At 47.6% G+C, this 17264-nt stretch overlaps 2 protein-coding genes and 2 pseudogenes across 3 annotated transcripts in view; all 4 read right to left on the bottom strand.

The window, feature by feature from the left end:
* Positions 1-17264, bottom strand: part of LOC147455129 (integrin-linked protein kinase 1-like) — a 103322-nt gene that overhangs the window by 11052 nt on the left and 75006 nt on the right. The gene's annotated exons all lie outside the window — the stretch shown is intronic.
* On the bottom strand, positions 2480-5693 carry LOC147455130 (uncharacterized; annotated as a pseudogene).
* Positions 5580-17196, bottom strand: LOC147455131 (uncharacterized). Its single transcript, XM_086513960.1, has one exon. The coding sequence runs from the start codon at positions 9779-9781 to the stop codon at positions 7229-7231; it is 2553 nt and encodes an 850-aa protein (XP_086370086.1). The 5' UTR covers positions 9782-17196; the 3' UTR covers positions 5580-7228.
* Positions 14905-16081, bottom strand: LOC147455132 (uncharacterized; annotated as a pseudogene).

Genomic DNA, 17264 nt, shown 5'->3' on the forward strand with positions numbered 1-17264 from the left:
AATTGCTAACTCTGAACAGCCCATGGTCATCGCGTATTGGTCCCTAGCCGTGCTATGTGGCTATCATTACACCTGGTAGATACTTTGCTTGGGATCATGGTTGTACGTGCTCCTACAAATGCTTGTGCCCGCTCAATGTTTTGGCAGAAGATAGTAGATGTACTGCCTGTTGTGGGTACTCGGACTTTTGAGGGAGACACGTGGGATAGATTTTTGTTTGCAATCTCAGCAGCGGATGCCTGGAATATGCCTTCATTTACACACACCCATCATTCTTTGCATCTCTCTTGGAATTTTAGATATCAAGGTGGGCGTTTTCTGGAGAGGTTGGACAAGTTCTATATTGGCGATTAGGCAACATGCGAGGAGGTGAGCTCTCCATTTTAGCGGGGGCAATGCTCTCTAACCATGCTCCCCTTTCACTGCGCATTACTACACAAACCTACTTGCCTCCTCGCCGTAGCTTTCATATCCTTGATAGGTACTCTCCGGCCCAGACTAAAAGAGAATCTATTATCTCTTTGGAGTGTCCCGCGGGAGCCTATACGCAATCTTGTTGACCATTTGGCTTCTTGCATTATTTTGTCCACTACAACATGCAAGGCAACTGCCTCTTCGTGCAAGGTTCTTTTGAAGAGAGAGGAGTGTGCGTATCAAACCACTTTGGCTTCTATCTAGACCATGTTAGAGCAGTTTTCGTAGGATGTTTTTTTCATTGAGAGAGAGCAACAAGCTAGACAGAACTTTTGCATATACAACACGTGAGATCTGAGTTTTTCCATCACGCCTCCTTTTCTACTAAGGTGTATGAGATGAACAAGGATTTCTCTCATTTATATCAAGAGCAAGTTCCTCGCAATACTCTTCGTGCTCTTCCGGACACAGGCGGACCTGTCTGTATTGATTTGGACAGAGACTTGGAGATTGCTACAGTGATCTACTCAAGAGTTGTTCACAGACTCCCAGCCACAGAAGACATGCTTCATGCCAGAGAGAAAGATTCGGTCATTCGTTATGCCAAGTCACTTCGCTGATGAGCAATTCGTTGTTGGCCCCTTTTGCAATCAAAGAGACGCATGATGCTCTTATAGGTATTGATGCTCATTCTGGTCCAGGGGTGATGGCGTCACTAGGCAGTTTTTCATTGACTATCGGGATGTCTTGCACTTGCCTCTTCTCCAAGGTTTTGTTGCACTTACCTAGATACTCATTACGCTTATACCAAAGGGGGGAGATCACACATTGCTTTGTCAGCGGCATCCCATTACTCTCCTTTCTTTTGTGTACACGATTCTCACTCGTATGCTCTAAACTAGACTTCGGTCTTTCTTACAAAATTGGGTCTTGTGCAGAATCGATACATTTTGGACAACATCTTTACATTTTATGAGACAGTGAAGCATGCCACGCAGTCCAAACAGCCCTTGGTGATCCTCTTGAAATTTTAGAAGGCTTGTGATTGAGATTTTTTGGAGTGCAATTTACACCGGATGGGCTTTCCGACAAGATGGATTCGAGGTGTTTCAACATAATATAGATCTAACAGTAGTGCGGATACGATTGGGGGGTTTGGTTGAAGTATGTCCTATTGTCACGACCTTTACAACAAGGTTGTCCTCTAGCACCATACCTATTTCTTTCTTTGCTAAGACCATGTCCTCTTTTGTGATAAAAGATTCCACAAATTAGAGGCCTCAGTTTGCCCCTTCAAAGAGTGAGGAATCTGATCGAGAGTATACAAACGAAACCATGCTTTTTGCAGAGTATTCCTTGTCAGTATGTGATTCTTTGCACTAGGCTTTGAAGTTTGGATAGATTTTGTGTTGCTAGCAATGCTCTCATCAATTGGAGCAATTTGCATGGGATTGCCATTGGGGTGCAAGAATCTTGCTAGTGGGGGGGCAACATATGGTTTTTCTTGACCTTCAACTAGGCAACATCTTCGGATGGCCTTGCAGTCTATTGGTGGGAAGTTGTGTTACTAGTCATCATCACATTTGTCACTAGTAGGTCATGCTGTAATGGCACACTTTTGGCCACAACTTAGTTCATAGCTTCGTGTTAGATAGTGCATTCAAAGCGTTTGCATAGACTGCGTTGTCTTATTAGGAATTTCCTTTTCGGAGGTTCAGATGGGATGATACCTAGGCTCGAGTTGCTTTGCATAAATGCATTTTGTCAAACTTTGAGGGTGGTATGGGAATAGTTGACCCAGAGATGCAGAGTTATGCTTTACTTTCTAAGCTCATTGTTCGAGGTTTGTTCCCTAGCAATGAGCCCTGGAAAGTCTTTATGCATCACGCATTGGCTCACAGGGTTCCTAGATATGGTGTGTTAGATGCAGGTTGCCTGCGTTGCATATATATATATATATATATATATATATATATATATATATATATATATATATATATATATATATATATATATATATATATATATATATATATATATATATATATATATATATATACCTCGTTGTCCTTTTCTCACTACTCACCCTCCATTCATTGTTTATGGAGGATTTGGGTGAAGATGAGGAAAGGCCTAGTTCGACAGCTACCTTAGAAGGGTTTGATCGTCAGCCATTGATATGGAACCCCTATGTTCGGGATTCTTAAGACGCACTAGTAGGATGATTGCTAGTTGGGAGAAACAGTCTACAGCATCCCTTGTTGAGAAGCCACAACATTGTTATTTGAATGCTCATATACTTAAATAAATCCAAGATACGCCTAGATTCACCTTTAAGGAAAGTGCAAGGTATAGACTCATGGTAATCATGCATAAGACAACATAACCATCACCTCCACTATATCGTGTACTAAATACTACGACATCCCAACTAACCTCGGCAATGCCTAATAGTGGGTGTAGAACTAGGAACCAATATATTCTCACACATGTACATACTCCACACACACACACCATGAGCATACATGAATACAATGATCTCATACTGATTTTCTCTCATAACTCCAGAGATGCAAGGTAGACTCGGCCATACCAAAGCCTAGCACTAAAAGAGGCATTAAATAGAAAGTATAAAGTCAATTTAAAGGTCGTTGACAGGGCATATGAACCATTGAAAGATAGGAAAGACAGTCACATCACATGACATCACATGACATCACATTCAGATCACATCACATAGAAATTCATTCCAAATCTCAGACCATGCCTCCAACAACGTATTTAGTAAACGCAGCTAGATCCATCCCAAACCTCATTGATGTCGGATTAACTAATCCCATATTGCAATCATGTCTATAGAGATGTTCGACTCAAGCACTGTCATGTGCGAGTAATCATTACCGAGAATCCCATGTCGAAGTACTTCTTTCAAAAAGTCATTCAGTAGAATACTGTCAGCACATAAGTATCCTTGAAACTCAAAGGAAAATCAGTGACTTTATTCCATCCAAGTAATTTGTGACAAAGGAGTGGAGTAACTCCCCTCTTGTGCTGTCCCGCCTGCACCAAAACCAAACCGCTGATATGTGGAAACTCTTGGAATAGCCACAGCTAGACCAAAAGCGTCCAGGTTAAGTTCCAAATCCGAGGGGCCGTTCACTTTACCTTTCTCTTTCCTGTCTTGGAAAGTCAATATCTATTTTGGAACGAGTATCTCCTCATTCTCCTTCAGTTCAGGTTCATTTGGGAGTTGTCACTACTCCAAAGTCATCATCATCATCTTTTGTCAGTCGAGTTCCTGTATCTTTCAATCGTCTATTTCTGGTCTGACTTGTCGACAAAGGTTCATCTGGTGGGTAAGTCAAGTTACCTGAATGCATAGCGAATCCCCGCTTAGCATGTCCCACAAATTGTTAAATGGACTTTGACTTCTTCTCGAGACAGTAGTCTCGAATTTCTTTGGGAAGTCCACAACAAAACCTCTCAATGTGCTCCTTAAAACTAATCTTTTTGAAAGAAGAGGTCGGAAAAGTAACCCAAAAATCTTTCACAATAAGTATCCTTTCCAGTATCGGGTTCATCTTTTGGTCAACAGTTCTGTCGGAGACGGGCTTACTGTTGAATTCTTCCTGTTCTTTTGGACTACCTTAAGGAACCATTATTGGTGATGATGAATATGGCTTGGGAGAAGCACAATGTCCCCCCTTTGTTGGAAAGAAGGGCTGCTCAAGCTATTGCGAAAGCATGTCTTTTGTGGTCAGTTTTCCCACTGGTGGGCAGCAGGCTATCACCCTTATGTCGGTGGTCTACAAATTGATGGTCAAAATGATAGTCAGCCGTACTAAGGATTACCTACATCAAGGACTTCATCAATCCCAATATGGTTCATACCTCACCAACACGTTACTCACAATTTGGCGAATGCCATCATAGGCATGAAATATGCGAAATACACTCAACAATTTGTGTTGGTAGGTTGACAAAAGGCCTTTGATACTGTACTATGGGATTATATCGCAGAAACAATGCAAAGGCTAGGATTTGAGCCGAAAATCTCACATGTACTCTTTCTCATGTATGCTCAGAGCACTTCTACAGGTTTGTTGGGTGGTTCTATCACAAATGCTTGGACTCTAGGGCGTTCACTCAGACAAGGGTTTCCTCTTAGTGCTTTGCTTTATGCAATTGCTTCGCACCCCTTGTTGTTGCATCTTGAGGCCCTCACTTCCTCAGGCCATATGCATGGTCTCGCTCTACCTTCTGGAAAGCAATTTATCGGCCAAGCATATGTGATGATTCTCTTTTTATGCCTAGAAACGTTAAGGAGGATGTATAGCAGATTATGTATGCTCTGCATTGATTTGGCTTGGCAATTGGACTCCATGTTAATTTTCGTAAATCCAATTGTTGTCTCTAAATGAATTCGATTGACACAAGCTTCTATGGCCTGGGGAGGTTGTTCCCCCTCAAGCCATAGTACGCCATCTGGGATATCTGATCGGTTCACATGTGTTCGCGACGCAGAAACTTGATCGCGTGCTTCGATCGCCCATTGTCCTTTGCCTCGTGCTGCATGCACTTTCTTGGGCTCTTCACCTTTGTATTCAAGTTGTGCAAGGGTGAGTTCTTCCGCGATACATAGCATAGTGCCCTTGAGAATTGTGTTCCTTGTAAGAGCTTGAGGTGATCTTCTCTATTCCTGAATTCGAGGATGCCTTGTCCACTTCGTAATGGCTTGCCATCATCGACCATTTCTATCTTGTTGGAGTCGAGCTTGATCGGCTCGAGGGTCCCATTGAGAAAGTTGATTAGTTCCCAGAACTCCTCCTTGACCGCTTCCCATGCTTGGTAGTCTGCCGATGCGGACCTTGAGAGCACTTGCTTCTTGGAGCTTTCATTCTTGGAGTTCCATTGCCACACATCTCTACTTGAGCGAGCATTGTTGATTCAGCTTCGGTGACCTTTGCTTCGAATTCCATTACCTTGTTGATGGCAATATTGACCGTTGATTTGAACCGGGCGTCAAGCTTGCTAAGGTGAGCTTTGATCTCTTCCATGACTCGATCGAGGTCCGCTTCGAGTTGTCCCGTGCAATCAGCCTTGTTGGGAGCCGCTACACCAGCCGCAAAACTTAACCGTGCCCGCACCGGGGTCTTCGGGAGACCCTCTTTGCTCGAATCCTCCTCAGTCGGGAGTGACCTCCTCCTACGTGTCGTTTCCACACGCGAGAGAGAGAGAGAGAGAGAGAGAGAGAGAGAGAGAGAGAGAGAGAGAGAGATGAAATGTTATATTAACTTCAAAAGGCCAAAGTGACCTATGAGACCAAAAAAAAGTTACAATGTGGTGGATCTGATACAAAGTCAGAGTAACAAAAGTAACAAAATGACAAAATGAAAATACTATGCTATGGAATCCTAAACTGCTAGGCGTGAACTAAGCAGCTAGCTTGGATAGCTAAATCACAAGAGAGATCACAAGAGATCAAGCATGGGCCGCTCAAGCATCGGCCGTTGGCGGATCTCATCAATCTCCTCCATAGTCAATAGTCTGACTGGTCGTGCATGTTGGGCCAAAGTGATCCGGATCCTCTGATGCAGCCTCCGTCGATGTTGTGTAGTCCTCCGCAGCCGAGAGAGAGAGAGAGACAGAGAGAGAGAGAGAGAGAGAGAGAGAGAGAGAGAGAGAGAGAGAGAGAGAGAGAGATTTTGTTTTACGTCTTCAAAAGGCCAAAAAAAACTAGCCTATAAGACAGATCCATGTACAAAAATGTGAATATCCTCTGGATATCTAGTATGTGCAAAATGACCGTATAATAATGGCATCTGGTGTACAAAGTGTAGTGTGGTAAGTGATCGAGTAATAACAAAGCATCCAGTGTGCAGATGTGGGGGTGACCGGGTAATAACAAAACATCCGGTGTACACAAAGAGACATGTAGTGAGAGTGAAGGGAGGACGGTGGGGGGACATCACGAGGATCAAGGACGATTGCTATTTTAATGAGGAGAGAGCTACAGGACAAGGTAAAAGTAGTGAGCAGAGATGTAGAGGCCCGCTTCATGTGGGTGAGGATACAACTAGCCCCAGACAGAGCCATACATGCTGCACTGTGCTACTTCCCCCTATGCGGGTCACATTTCGCAGACCATACAGAGATACGACGAGCATCTACGACAGAGGAGGAGGCACCAGAGGAGAATGCCGATGAGAGTATGGTAGAGGAGGAGAAGGAGGGACCACAGTCACAGTCACCCTTTTCGGTTCTCTCGGAGGACCTCCTACACTACGCGGCATTGGGAGAGATCCTACTTGTAGGTGATTTCAATGCCCGCACACAGAGCTGACAATGCGAGATGTATGACTTTGATGATCCCATCTGTCACAAGGCAGGCACCACGTGCCAATAGAAAAGAACAGACTGAACAGACTTTTAGCACTTCAATAACAACTGTTCAATAACAACTGAACTGAGAGAGAAAGAAACAAAGAAAGATTTTTAACGTCTATGTCAGGCCGAAATCGGCCTATGAGACAAATCAAATGTACATGGTGTGTATGTCATCCGTCTATCGGAAAGACAAATGAAACAAAACTGATACAAAACTGAACTGAATGTAGGTAGTGGGGTATCTGAGAAGGGATGGAGCTCTATCTCTAGGGGTATATGCATGTCTATATGCTCAATGTAGTACAATCATGAGAATGCATCAAGCTATCTAGCTCCATCCTGTACTAATGGGGGGATGTAAGATGTGGTACATGGGCGGGTCTGGTGCCAAGGCTGCCCGGATGAAAGCTGTCGGGTCGGCCCTCATCTAGGCCACTTGCTCCTCAGTGGCACGGCGCTCCCGGGCTCGGATCTCCTCGATCTGTCGGTGGTGGGAGCGCGCGCCCCTGTAGCCTGTGACTCGTGGTCGTCGTCTAGCTCGGCTCACCTCCGCCTGTGGGAGTGTCACTCCCCTCTGAGTGTCTGGTGGGGGAGGGGCGGTAATCCTCTGAAAGAAGTCTGTGAGCTGCGACTGTCTCCCCTCTGTCTGTGTAGCTGTGTGTGGCTGTAGTAGTGTGTCCCGATGGCTCTGTATCTCTAGTAAGAACCGTCCGAGCTGTCTCTGATCCCGAGAGTCCATGATCTCTCGGAGAGTGGGCTGTCCTCTGAATAGGGCCTCATACCTGCCTCTGATCTCAGTGTATGCTCTGCATCTACATACAAAGTGCTCCTCACTCTCCACCTCCTCTGTGCAGGCTCTGCAGACGCGCTCCTCCCTGGGGACACCAGTATGTCTCCCGATCTCAATCTCTAACCTGTGTGAAGCCACTCTCAGCTGACCAATCGCCACCCGTGAGCTATGTGGCATATATGTGTCCATGTAGCGTGGTCTCTGTATGAACCCCCCAGACAATATGGTGAGAAACTGGTCTCTGTAATCTGACATCCTCGTCCCCAAGCCAGGTGACTCCCAGACTCTCCTAGTGTATAGCTGCCACAGATCCTGTCTCAGTACCAAGTTCCTCTCACTGCGAGAGAGGTGAACATATGGTGAGTGGGGGTCGTACTGGAAAGGTGGTAGGCTCTCCATGTCAAGACCGTGTCCCTCAAACCATGCTCTGACCTGTGAGTACCATGCTCTCTCATGCCCACTCTCTGATAGCTGTATAGCTGCCTCAAATGCTCTACGAGTAAGTCTGTCAGGAGGTAGCTCTCTCATCCTCTGGATGAAGCAGACTGTCTGGAATAGTGCCTCTACCACCATGGGTGGTGTGGCGAGCTCGGCTCTAATAATGTCATGTGGCACTGTCTTCTTGCTGCGGAGCAAGCGTGAGATCATACATATCTGTGGCCTCTCAAGTTGTGTCCACTGGTCAGCTGTCAATCCTGGTGCCCATACTGCCACCGAGTACATCAAGGCCGGGGTGACTAAGGTGTCGAAAAGCCACCCCTTCGTACGGGGTTCCTGAAAGTGTGCCTGGTGGCATCTCCGCTCTAGCATGGCCAGAGCTGCATATCCTCGGGTGAGCCTGTCAGCAGCAGCCTGCCTCATAGTGAAGGGTCCTGGTAGGCTGGTGAATGTGATGCCAAGGTAGACATAGGAGGTGACTACATCAACCTGTCCTCCTGCTGCTGTGAAGGTGGCAGCGCTCCTCACTGCACTGGATGTGTGAAAGATCATAACCTTGGTTTTGCCAAGGTTCACAGTCAACCCCCTGTGTGTGCTGAATTCGTCCAAGGCCTCAAGATGGCGTTGCAAGCCCTCGGGTGACTCTGAAATCAACACAATATCATCAGCATATAACATGATGTGGACCGGAGTACCTGCCAAGTCGCTCCCCTCTCCCCCTGCTCGCAGTATGTAGTCGGAGATCTCGTCGATGTAGAGCCCAAAGAGTGTCGGGGAGAGTGGGCATCTTTGCTTAACACCAATGGTGCTAGCAATGGTCTCTGAAAAACCGCCTGGGCAACGAACTCGACCCGTCACCTTCTCGTAGAGAGCATATATGGCCCAAATCATCTCTGTTGGTACCCCAATGCTGTGAAGGCGCTGGAAGAGTCTCTCGCGTGGGACTGTGTCAAAGGCCTTGCGGAAATCCACAAAGCAGCAGTAAAGCCTCTTCTTCCGCGCCTTTGCCCCATCAATGAGGCAGCGCAGAACGAAGATGTGATCAGTGGTGGAGAAAGCTCGTCTGAAACCTGCCTGGCCTGGAGCTCGTAAACCCTCGATCTCTGCATAGTAGCTGAGCTGTGCCTCAAGTACTGCTCCATATAGCTTGGCCATCGTGTGGCCAATCATGATAGTCCTGTAGTTCCCTGGATCCACGGTGTCGCCAGATTTGTGGATAGGCACTATGGTGTGCTGTGTCCACTCCTCTGGGAAGCCCTCCCCTATAGCCCGGTTGAAGACATGTGCAATCAACGGGGCTATAGTGGAGGCCACATAAATGATGTGCTCACTCTGTAATCCAGTATGGTCAGCTGATCGTCTGTGCTGCATGCGGCGTATGGCCCTCTCTACCATCTGTGCTGTAAAGAAGGAGGAGCACGTGGGGCGTGGCTCGTGTGGCTGTGGGATAGGAGGCTGTCCTGGCACCTCGTAAAGTCGCTCTGCATAATCATGCCATATCTGTGGATCCTCAATAGCTGTAGTCGGACGTGGCTCGCGCAGGGTGCGCCATGCCGTCGCGCTATCCATGCTCATGAATAGGCGGTATAGCTCAAGCTCCTGTGCCTCTTCGAATGCTCGCCGCTTTTGGCGTGTCAGCGTCTTCATATGCCGTCTGGCCTCTCTCTCTGTGATCTCTCCTAAGGCTCGCTGTGCGCGGAGGCGTCGGTATAGCTCTCTGCACTCATCATCATACCAGCGGTTCTGAGGCATAGTCCCCGGGGGGGGGGGGAGTGCGTCCTGTGTGAGTGGTGTGTGGAAAGGAGCTAATAGCTGAAGTGTGGAGAACGGAAGAGATATGTGATGTGAGAACTGAGAGTGGTGTGGATGGGTGGAGGAGGCATGAGAGAGAGAGAGAGAGAGAGACGACACGCGACACGGAGTGGCGAAATTCCACCCCAGAGAGTATTGGCCCCAAACCTTGGCGCCCCTTTCGGTATTTCTTTATATTACTGCTGATTCGCAAAGTACAACAGCCGGGGAGCACCACCTCTGCAATCTACGCGCTGAAGAGTGCCAGAGAGGGCCCCCAAGGCTCATATTTAAGGGCCCAAAGCCTAAAAGCATCAAATATGAAAAGCTGACTCCAAAAATTCACTTTCCTAGAATTTTGGGATTTCCCTAAAAATCCGCCGCGAATTCCGGGACGTCCGTACAGGTGCCACATCATCATATTTTGATGTGCAAAGTCTTTTGAGTGTGTTCTGCTTTATTTTTAATGCCTTTATGCCACTTGGGACCCCATCGGACAGGATCCCCATAAGTTGGTAGGACTTCTTCTTCTGTTGCTTGTTCTTCTTAGGGTTTGCAGGTTTTAGGGTTAGGGTTTCAACAGTTAGGGTTTCTAGCAGAAATTAGGGTTAGGGTTTCTGCTCTCATCTGTAAGTTGGCTCCATTCTTTAGGCTTTGACACGTCAGCAGTTTGTTACATCTCCCCTTCTTGAAAGAGTAATCGTCCGCGATTACACCATATCTGCAAAACAACTCAAGTTAGCTCAAAAAATTTCCGAGGGTCATTCTGAGGGACATTCCGAGGGACAATCAGTTTGCTCTTTTAATAAGGAGTTACCTTCTCCTTTCTGCTCTTTTGATCAAGGAGTTAGCTGCTCCTATCGGCTGTTTTGATCAAGGAGTTAGCTTCTCCTTTCGTCCAAATCGGAACTCTTGATATTCCGGCGTAGTAAAATTAGCCATCACACCCAGACCGTACTGATCTTCCTCGGGTGTCTTGATGCACTAAAATTACATACCCAGGCAATCTCATCCAATTAGGAATATTCAGTGGTTGGCACATCACAATGCAACACAAATGCTCACATATGCATGTTACAAGACATAGAAACATAAAGCCGCCGATGAACCCTCCCCCCGCAAATAACCATCCAGGTCCGGGCCATGAGCTGTTCAACGACTCCCTCATCACTCCTCCCGCAAATAACCTAAAAAGGTCCGGGCCATGAGATATAGAGGCCTTTTACAACCAAACGCCCCCCAGACCGCAGCCTGCATCATTTGGAGGTGCTGAGAGTAACCACTGCTCAGACTTCTTAATACTCCTCCCGCATAACCATCCAGGTCCGGGCCATGAGTAACAACAACAATACTCCCCCCGTAAATAACCACAAGGGTCCGGGCCATGAGTAACAACAACACTTTTCAATCATTCAATACTCCCCTCGCAAATAACCACAAGGATCCGGGCCATGAGTATGAACAAGCATTCTCAAACATAATTTCTCACTACTCCACTCGGGAGTAAAATCACCAATCATTGAAACCAGTATTAAAACCAGAGTCAAACAATTCAAATCGGCACCAAGACAGGTTCAAAACAGATACCATCCATTTCAAACGGGATCACCAAACAAGTTCTCAAACAGATTTCAAACTTAAAAACGCAATCTCGACATCAGTCGAGCTCGAAAAGTCGACGGACTTTCCATCCTGGAACATGCACCAAAAATTAGGGTTAGGTTCATTCCGTAAGGCCGTAGCCGAGCACAGCATGGTCCATCAGCTCTTGGACAGACAATGTTTCTTTGGCGGCGATGGTAGTCCCAAGATAGCAATCGCACCGAATCTCCAAGGTCATCTGCTTGTGAAGAGACATCTACTGAGAGATGTCGAGAAATTTCAAGTTATGATCTGCTAGGGTTTCCATGGCAAGCATTTCAGGATACCCCACTCTGCCAGAAGTTGCACTCCGAAGGAAGATGTCAGAAACCATATAACTTCGTGCAAAAATTTTCTTGAAAGCTTGCCAAGTACTTGGAGTATGCTGCTTGGTAGCTATAGACATCAACATCTGCATGGCACTGCTTCTGAGAAAAACAGTGACTTGAAACAAATCTGGATCCTTCTCTTGCATGGCTTATGCCATGTAAGACATGAGCGGTGAAGACGGGAGCGCGCTCGATGCGCGATGAAGTAAGGGTGGGAGTGGCTGATACCTCAAATATAATTCAATTCCAATAGCTCTGTCTGCTCTTTTGTAGGACCGGTATGCTTTCAGAAAAGCACACGCCTGATGCTCTAATACCATTGTCACAAGGCAGGCACCACGTGCCAATAGAAAAGAACAGACTGAACAGACTTTTAGCACTTCAATAACAACTGTTCAATAACAACTGAACTGAGAGAGAGAGAGAGAGAGAGAGAGAGACGACACGCGACACGGAGTGGCGAAATTCCACCCCAGAGAGTATTGGCCCTAAACCTTGGCGCCCCTTTCGGTATTTCTTTATATTATTGCTGATTCGCAAAGTACAACAGCCGGGGAGCACCTCCTCTGCAATCTGCGCGCTGAAGAGTGCTAGAGAGGGCCCCCAAGGCTCATATTTAAAGGCCCAAAGCCTAAAAGCATCAAATATGAAAAGCTGACCCCAAAAAATCACTTTCCTAAAATTTCGGGATTTCCCTAAAAATCCGCCGCGAATTCCGGGACGTCCGTACAGGTGCCACATCATCATATTTTGATGTGCAAAGTCTTTTGAGTGTGTTCTGCTTTATTTTTAATGCCTTTATGCCACTTGGGACCCCATCGGACGGGATCCCCATAAGTTGATAGGACTTCTTCTTCTGTTGCTTGTTCTTCTTAAGGTTTGCAGGTTTTAGGGTTAGGGTTTCAACAGTTAGGGTTTTTGGCAAAAATTAGGGTTAGGGTTTCTGCTCTCATCTGCAAGTTGGCTCCATTCTTTAGGCTTTGACACGTCAGCAGTTTGTTACACCATCCTACTCCATACCATAGCGGCGGAGGATGTGGGACTAGGGAGGACATTAGAGGACAGAGGGAGTGACTCTACCAGATACGGATCACACTTACTGGCACTAGGATCAGCGCACCACCTCCTGATCTACAACGGGATGTTCCGTTGGCCGATGTAAGGTGGATACACTTGCTTCCAGAAGGGAGGCAAGACAGGACATGGAGGCAGGAAAGGCCAGAGCACAGTGGACTACATCTTAGGCTCCACAGGGGCCATGGATATTGTACGCTCCTTTACCATACCACCACGGCCATCGTCGCGGATCATACATATCTCAACCTCTCTCTCAGGACCAGTTTACCGACAACACCTCCCCAGTCCCCCACGCAGCATACCACTATACACTTCAGTGAGGAGCTTTCTGAGATTTACAGATACCATGTATACGCAAGGATCAGCCAGCTAGACGCTGACGCCCCACTCTCCACACTCACCATTGAGCTCACCTCCATACTCCACTCAGCAGCGCTCGAGAACTTTCCCTCGACCATCCACTCCAGCGGCACATCACGATCTGGGACGATGCCCCAGAATAGATGGTATGATGATGAGTGTAGACAGCTATATCAGAGGCTTAGGGCACAACATATTACTGAGCAGATATCTGAGAGAGAGAGATGCACCGACAGATGGGTACTCTTACTAGACGTAAGAGGAGAGCCTTTGAGGAGACACAATGGTGGGATGTGTACCATAAACTTCCGAGTCGAGAGGCAACGATCTCTTGGAGAGATATGAGACACCGGACCCAAACACGCCTATAGAGGACCCAGCGGTATGGCATGCATATGCACGGACACTCTATCACGTGCCGGCTCAACCCCCCCTTCCACACCCGGTAGCTCCCCAACCTACAGCTCCCACTCTCTTTACCATAGATATGGTGAGACGAGGCATTCAGAGTCTACAGCACCGCCGAGCCGCGGATCACACCAAGCTTCAGGGTGAGCATTTTATATACGCTACACACACTTTGGCTCCATTAATTGCACACCTGTTCAACAGGGCATTGGCAGAGGGATTTCCAGAGAGCTAGACTATGCATACTATTGTGCCTTTACATAAGGCTGGAGACCGCATGGATCCAGCCAACTACAGGACTATCATGATTGGTCATATGATGGCCAAGATTTATGGAGCAGTTGTAGAGTCAGAGTTGAGCAGATATGCAGAGACCGAGGGGCTACGCGCCTCCGGACACGCAGGTTTTAGACGCACATTCTCTACTGTGGACCACATCTTCACTCTCAGATGCCTGATAGAGCAGTCACAGAGCCGAGGGAGACGCCTCTACTGTTGCTTTGTGGACTTCCGCAAAGCCTTTGACACAGTCCCCAGAGAGAGACTACTACAGCGACTCATATCTCTTGGGATACCCCCGGACATGATATGGGCCATATATGCTTTGTATGAGACTGTGTCAAGCAGGGTCAGATGCCCAGGAGGACTATCAGATAGCATCACTAGCACCATCGGGGTGACACAAGGGTGTCCACTCTTCCCTACTCTATTTGGTATGTACATAGATGAGATGGAGACCTACATCCGAAAGAGAGGAGGAGCAGGCGCCGACCTATCAGGCACTCAGGTACATATTATGCTATATGTTGATGACATTATTTTACTCACAGAGTCACAGGAGGATCTCCAGCTCCACATACAGGCTCTAGACTTATTTTGTACACACAGAGGAGTGACAGTGAACCTTGGCAAGACCAAGGTTTTGATATTCCACACATCAGGCATTGTTCGGAGGAGATTAGTTTTTTCTTTTGAGGGCAGCCAGATTGAGGTAGAGAGAGAGAGAGAGAGAGAGAGAGAGAGAGAGAGAGAGATTTTTTACGTCTATTAGAAGGCCAAAATCCGCCTATGAGACAAATCAATGTACATGGGTGTGTCTTCCATCAATAGGAAAGACAAAAGTGCTAAAAAAACTGACTGACTGACTAACTGATAAAGCTGATACAAATCTCCATGATGAGAGTGTGAATGTGCGGAGCGCTATCACTATGGTAGCCTATATGCAAGAGGGTAGTACACGCATGATATACATCTGGGTGACTGCCTAAACTAGCTCCATCCTGTGCTAATGGGTGGGTGTAAGATGTGGTACATGGGTGGAGCTGGAGCCAGGGTTGCTCGGATGGCTGCAATGGAGTCGGCCATCATTTGGGCTCGTCTCTCCATCACGGGTCTGAATCTCCACAATCTGGCGTCGATGAAGTCTGGGGGCCCGGCAACCTGTAGCGCGGGGCCGTCTCCTAGCTCTGGAGGTCTCAAGCTGCTGAAGAGTCACCCCTCTGTGTGTGTCGGGTGGTGGGGGGGCTTGTAGATGTCGTGAGACGAAGAAGTCAGTGAGCTGGGTCTGTCGCCCTCATGTCTGAGCTATCGTGGGCTTAAGTAAGGCCTCTCTGTGGCTCTGTATCTCTAGTAAGAATCGCCCCAGCTGGCGCTGATCTCTGGAGTCCATGATCCCTCGAAGGGTAGGCTGCCCTGTGAATAAACCCTCATATCTGCCTCTGATGTCATCATATGCTCTGCATCTGCATACAAAGTGCTCCTCATCCTCTAGCTCTACTCTGCATACACGGCATATCCGCTCCTCTCTGGGGGTGTCTGATGCTCTGCCAATCTCAATCTCTAGTCGATGTGAAAAAACCCTCAGCTTGCCAATAGCTACTCTCCAGCTGTGAAGTATGTAAGTATCCATGTATCGTGGTTGTTGAATGAACCCGTTTGCTAGTATGTCCAAGAATTGATCTCGGTAATGTTACCGTCTAGATGCCAGGTCGGGTGTGAGCCATGTCCGACTGGTGTAGAGCTGCCATAGATCTTGTCTGAGCACAGTGTTCCTCTCACTACGTGAGAGGCGGATGTGGGGTGAATCTGGGTCATACTGAAAGGGTGGTAGTCTATCCATGTCTAGACCCTGTCTATCAAACCATGCTCTAACCTGAGTGTACCAAGCTCTGTCATACCCTGTCTCTGAGATCTGTATAGCTGCCTCAAATGCTCTGCGTGTGCGTCTGTCTGTTGGGAGCTCTCTCATCCTCTGAATGAAGGAGATCGTCTGGAACAGTGCCTCTACTATCATGGGAGGTGCCGCTAGCTCTGCTCTGATGATGTCATGTGGAAGTGTCGGCTTCCCGTGAAATAATCGCGAGATCATACGTACTTGGAGCCTCTCGACTGCACTACACTGGGTGTCTGTGAGGCCTGGGGCCCAAATTGTGGTTGCATACATCATAGCTAGTGTGACTAATGTGTCAAATAGCTACCCCTTCGTACGGGGCTCCTGAAATTGTGCCTGGTGACATCGCCGCTCTAACATGGCCAACGCTGCGTACCCCCGTGTCAGTCTGTCTGTAGCTGCCTATCTCATGGAGAAAAGACCAAGCAAACTCGTGAATGTGACTCCAAGGTAGACATATGAAGTGACGACCTTATCTGTGCGCCGCCGGCTGTGAATACTGCTGTAGCTCTCACCATGGGAGAGGTGTGGAAGATCATGACCTTGGTCTTGCCAAGGTTTACTGTCAAACCCCTATGTGTACAGAACTCATCCAAGGCAGCCAAGTGGTGTTGTAATCCCTCGGGTGACTCTGAAATCAATACAATGTCATCAACATATAATAAAATGTGTACAGGTGTACCTGCGAGGTCTAACCCCTCTCCTCCAGCTCGTAGAATGTAGTCCTCAATCTCGTCGATGTATAGTCCGAAGAGAGTGGGGGAGAGTGGGCAGCCCTGCTTAACACCAATGGTGCTAGCAACAGCCTCAGACAAACCTCTTAAACAGCGTACCCTCCGAGTCACCTGCTCATAGAGTGCATAGATGGCCCAAATCATATATGATGGTATCCCCAAGCTCTGGAGGTGTCGGAAGAGCCTCTCTCGTGGCACTGTATCAAAAGCTTTGCGGAAATCCACAAAGCAGCAATATAATCTCTTCTTCCGCACCTTTGCCCCATCAATGAGGCAGCACAGAATGAAGATGTGATCAATAGTGGAGAAGGCCCGTCGGAAACCTGCCTGGCCACGTGCTCGTAGACCCTCATATGGACTGAGCTCTGCCTCAAGTAGTGCCCCGTATAGCTTGGCCATGGTATGGCCAATCATGATGGTCATGTAGTTCCCTGGGTCCAGGGTGTCGCCAGATTTGTGGAGAGGCACAATAGTGTGCCTGGTCCACTCCTCTAGAAAGCCCTCCCCTATAGCCCAGTTGAAAACATGTGCAATCAAAGGGGCTATAGTGGAAGCTGTGTATATCAGATGCTCACTCTGCAATCCTGTACGGTCGGCCGAGCGGCCATGCTGTAGTCGGTCTATGGCTCTCTGTATCATCCCTGCTGTGAAGATAGTGGAGCTAGTAGGGCGAGGCTCGGGTGGCGGTGGGATGGGAGGCTGCCCAGGTACCTCGTACAATCTCT

This window comes from Adiantum capillus-veneris, chromosome 6 (assembly GCF_014529385.1).
Source record: "Adiantum capillus-veneris isolate H3 chromosome 6, ASM1452938v2, whole genome shotgun sequence".
In the NCBI taxonomy this organism is placed as follows: Eukaryota; Viridiplantae; Streptophyta; class Polypodiopsida; order Polypodiales; family Pteridaceae; genus Adiantum; species Adiantum capillus-veneris.

Bases quoted from the DNA above. Each gene is read 5' to 3' on its own strand.
- LOC147455131 (XM_086513960.1), bottom strand. From the start codon at position 9,781: ATGCCTCAGAACCGCTGGTATGATGATGAGTGCAGAGAGCTATACCGA.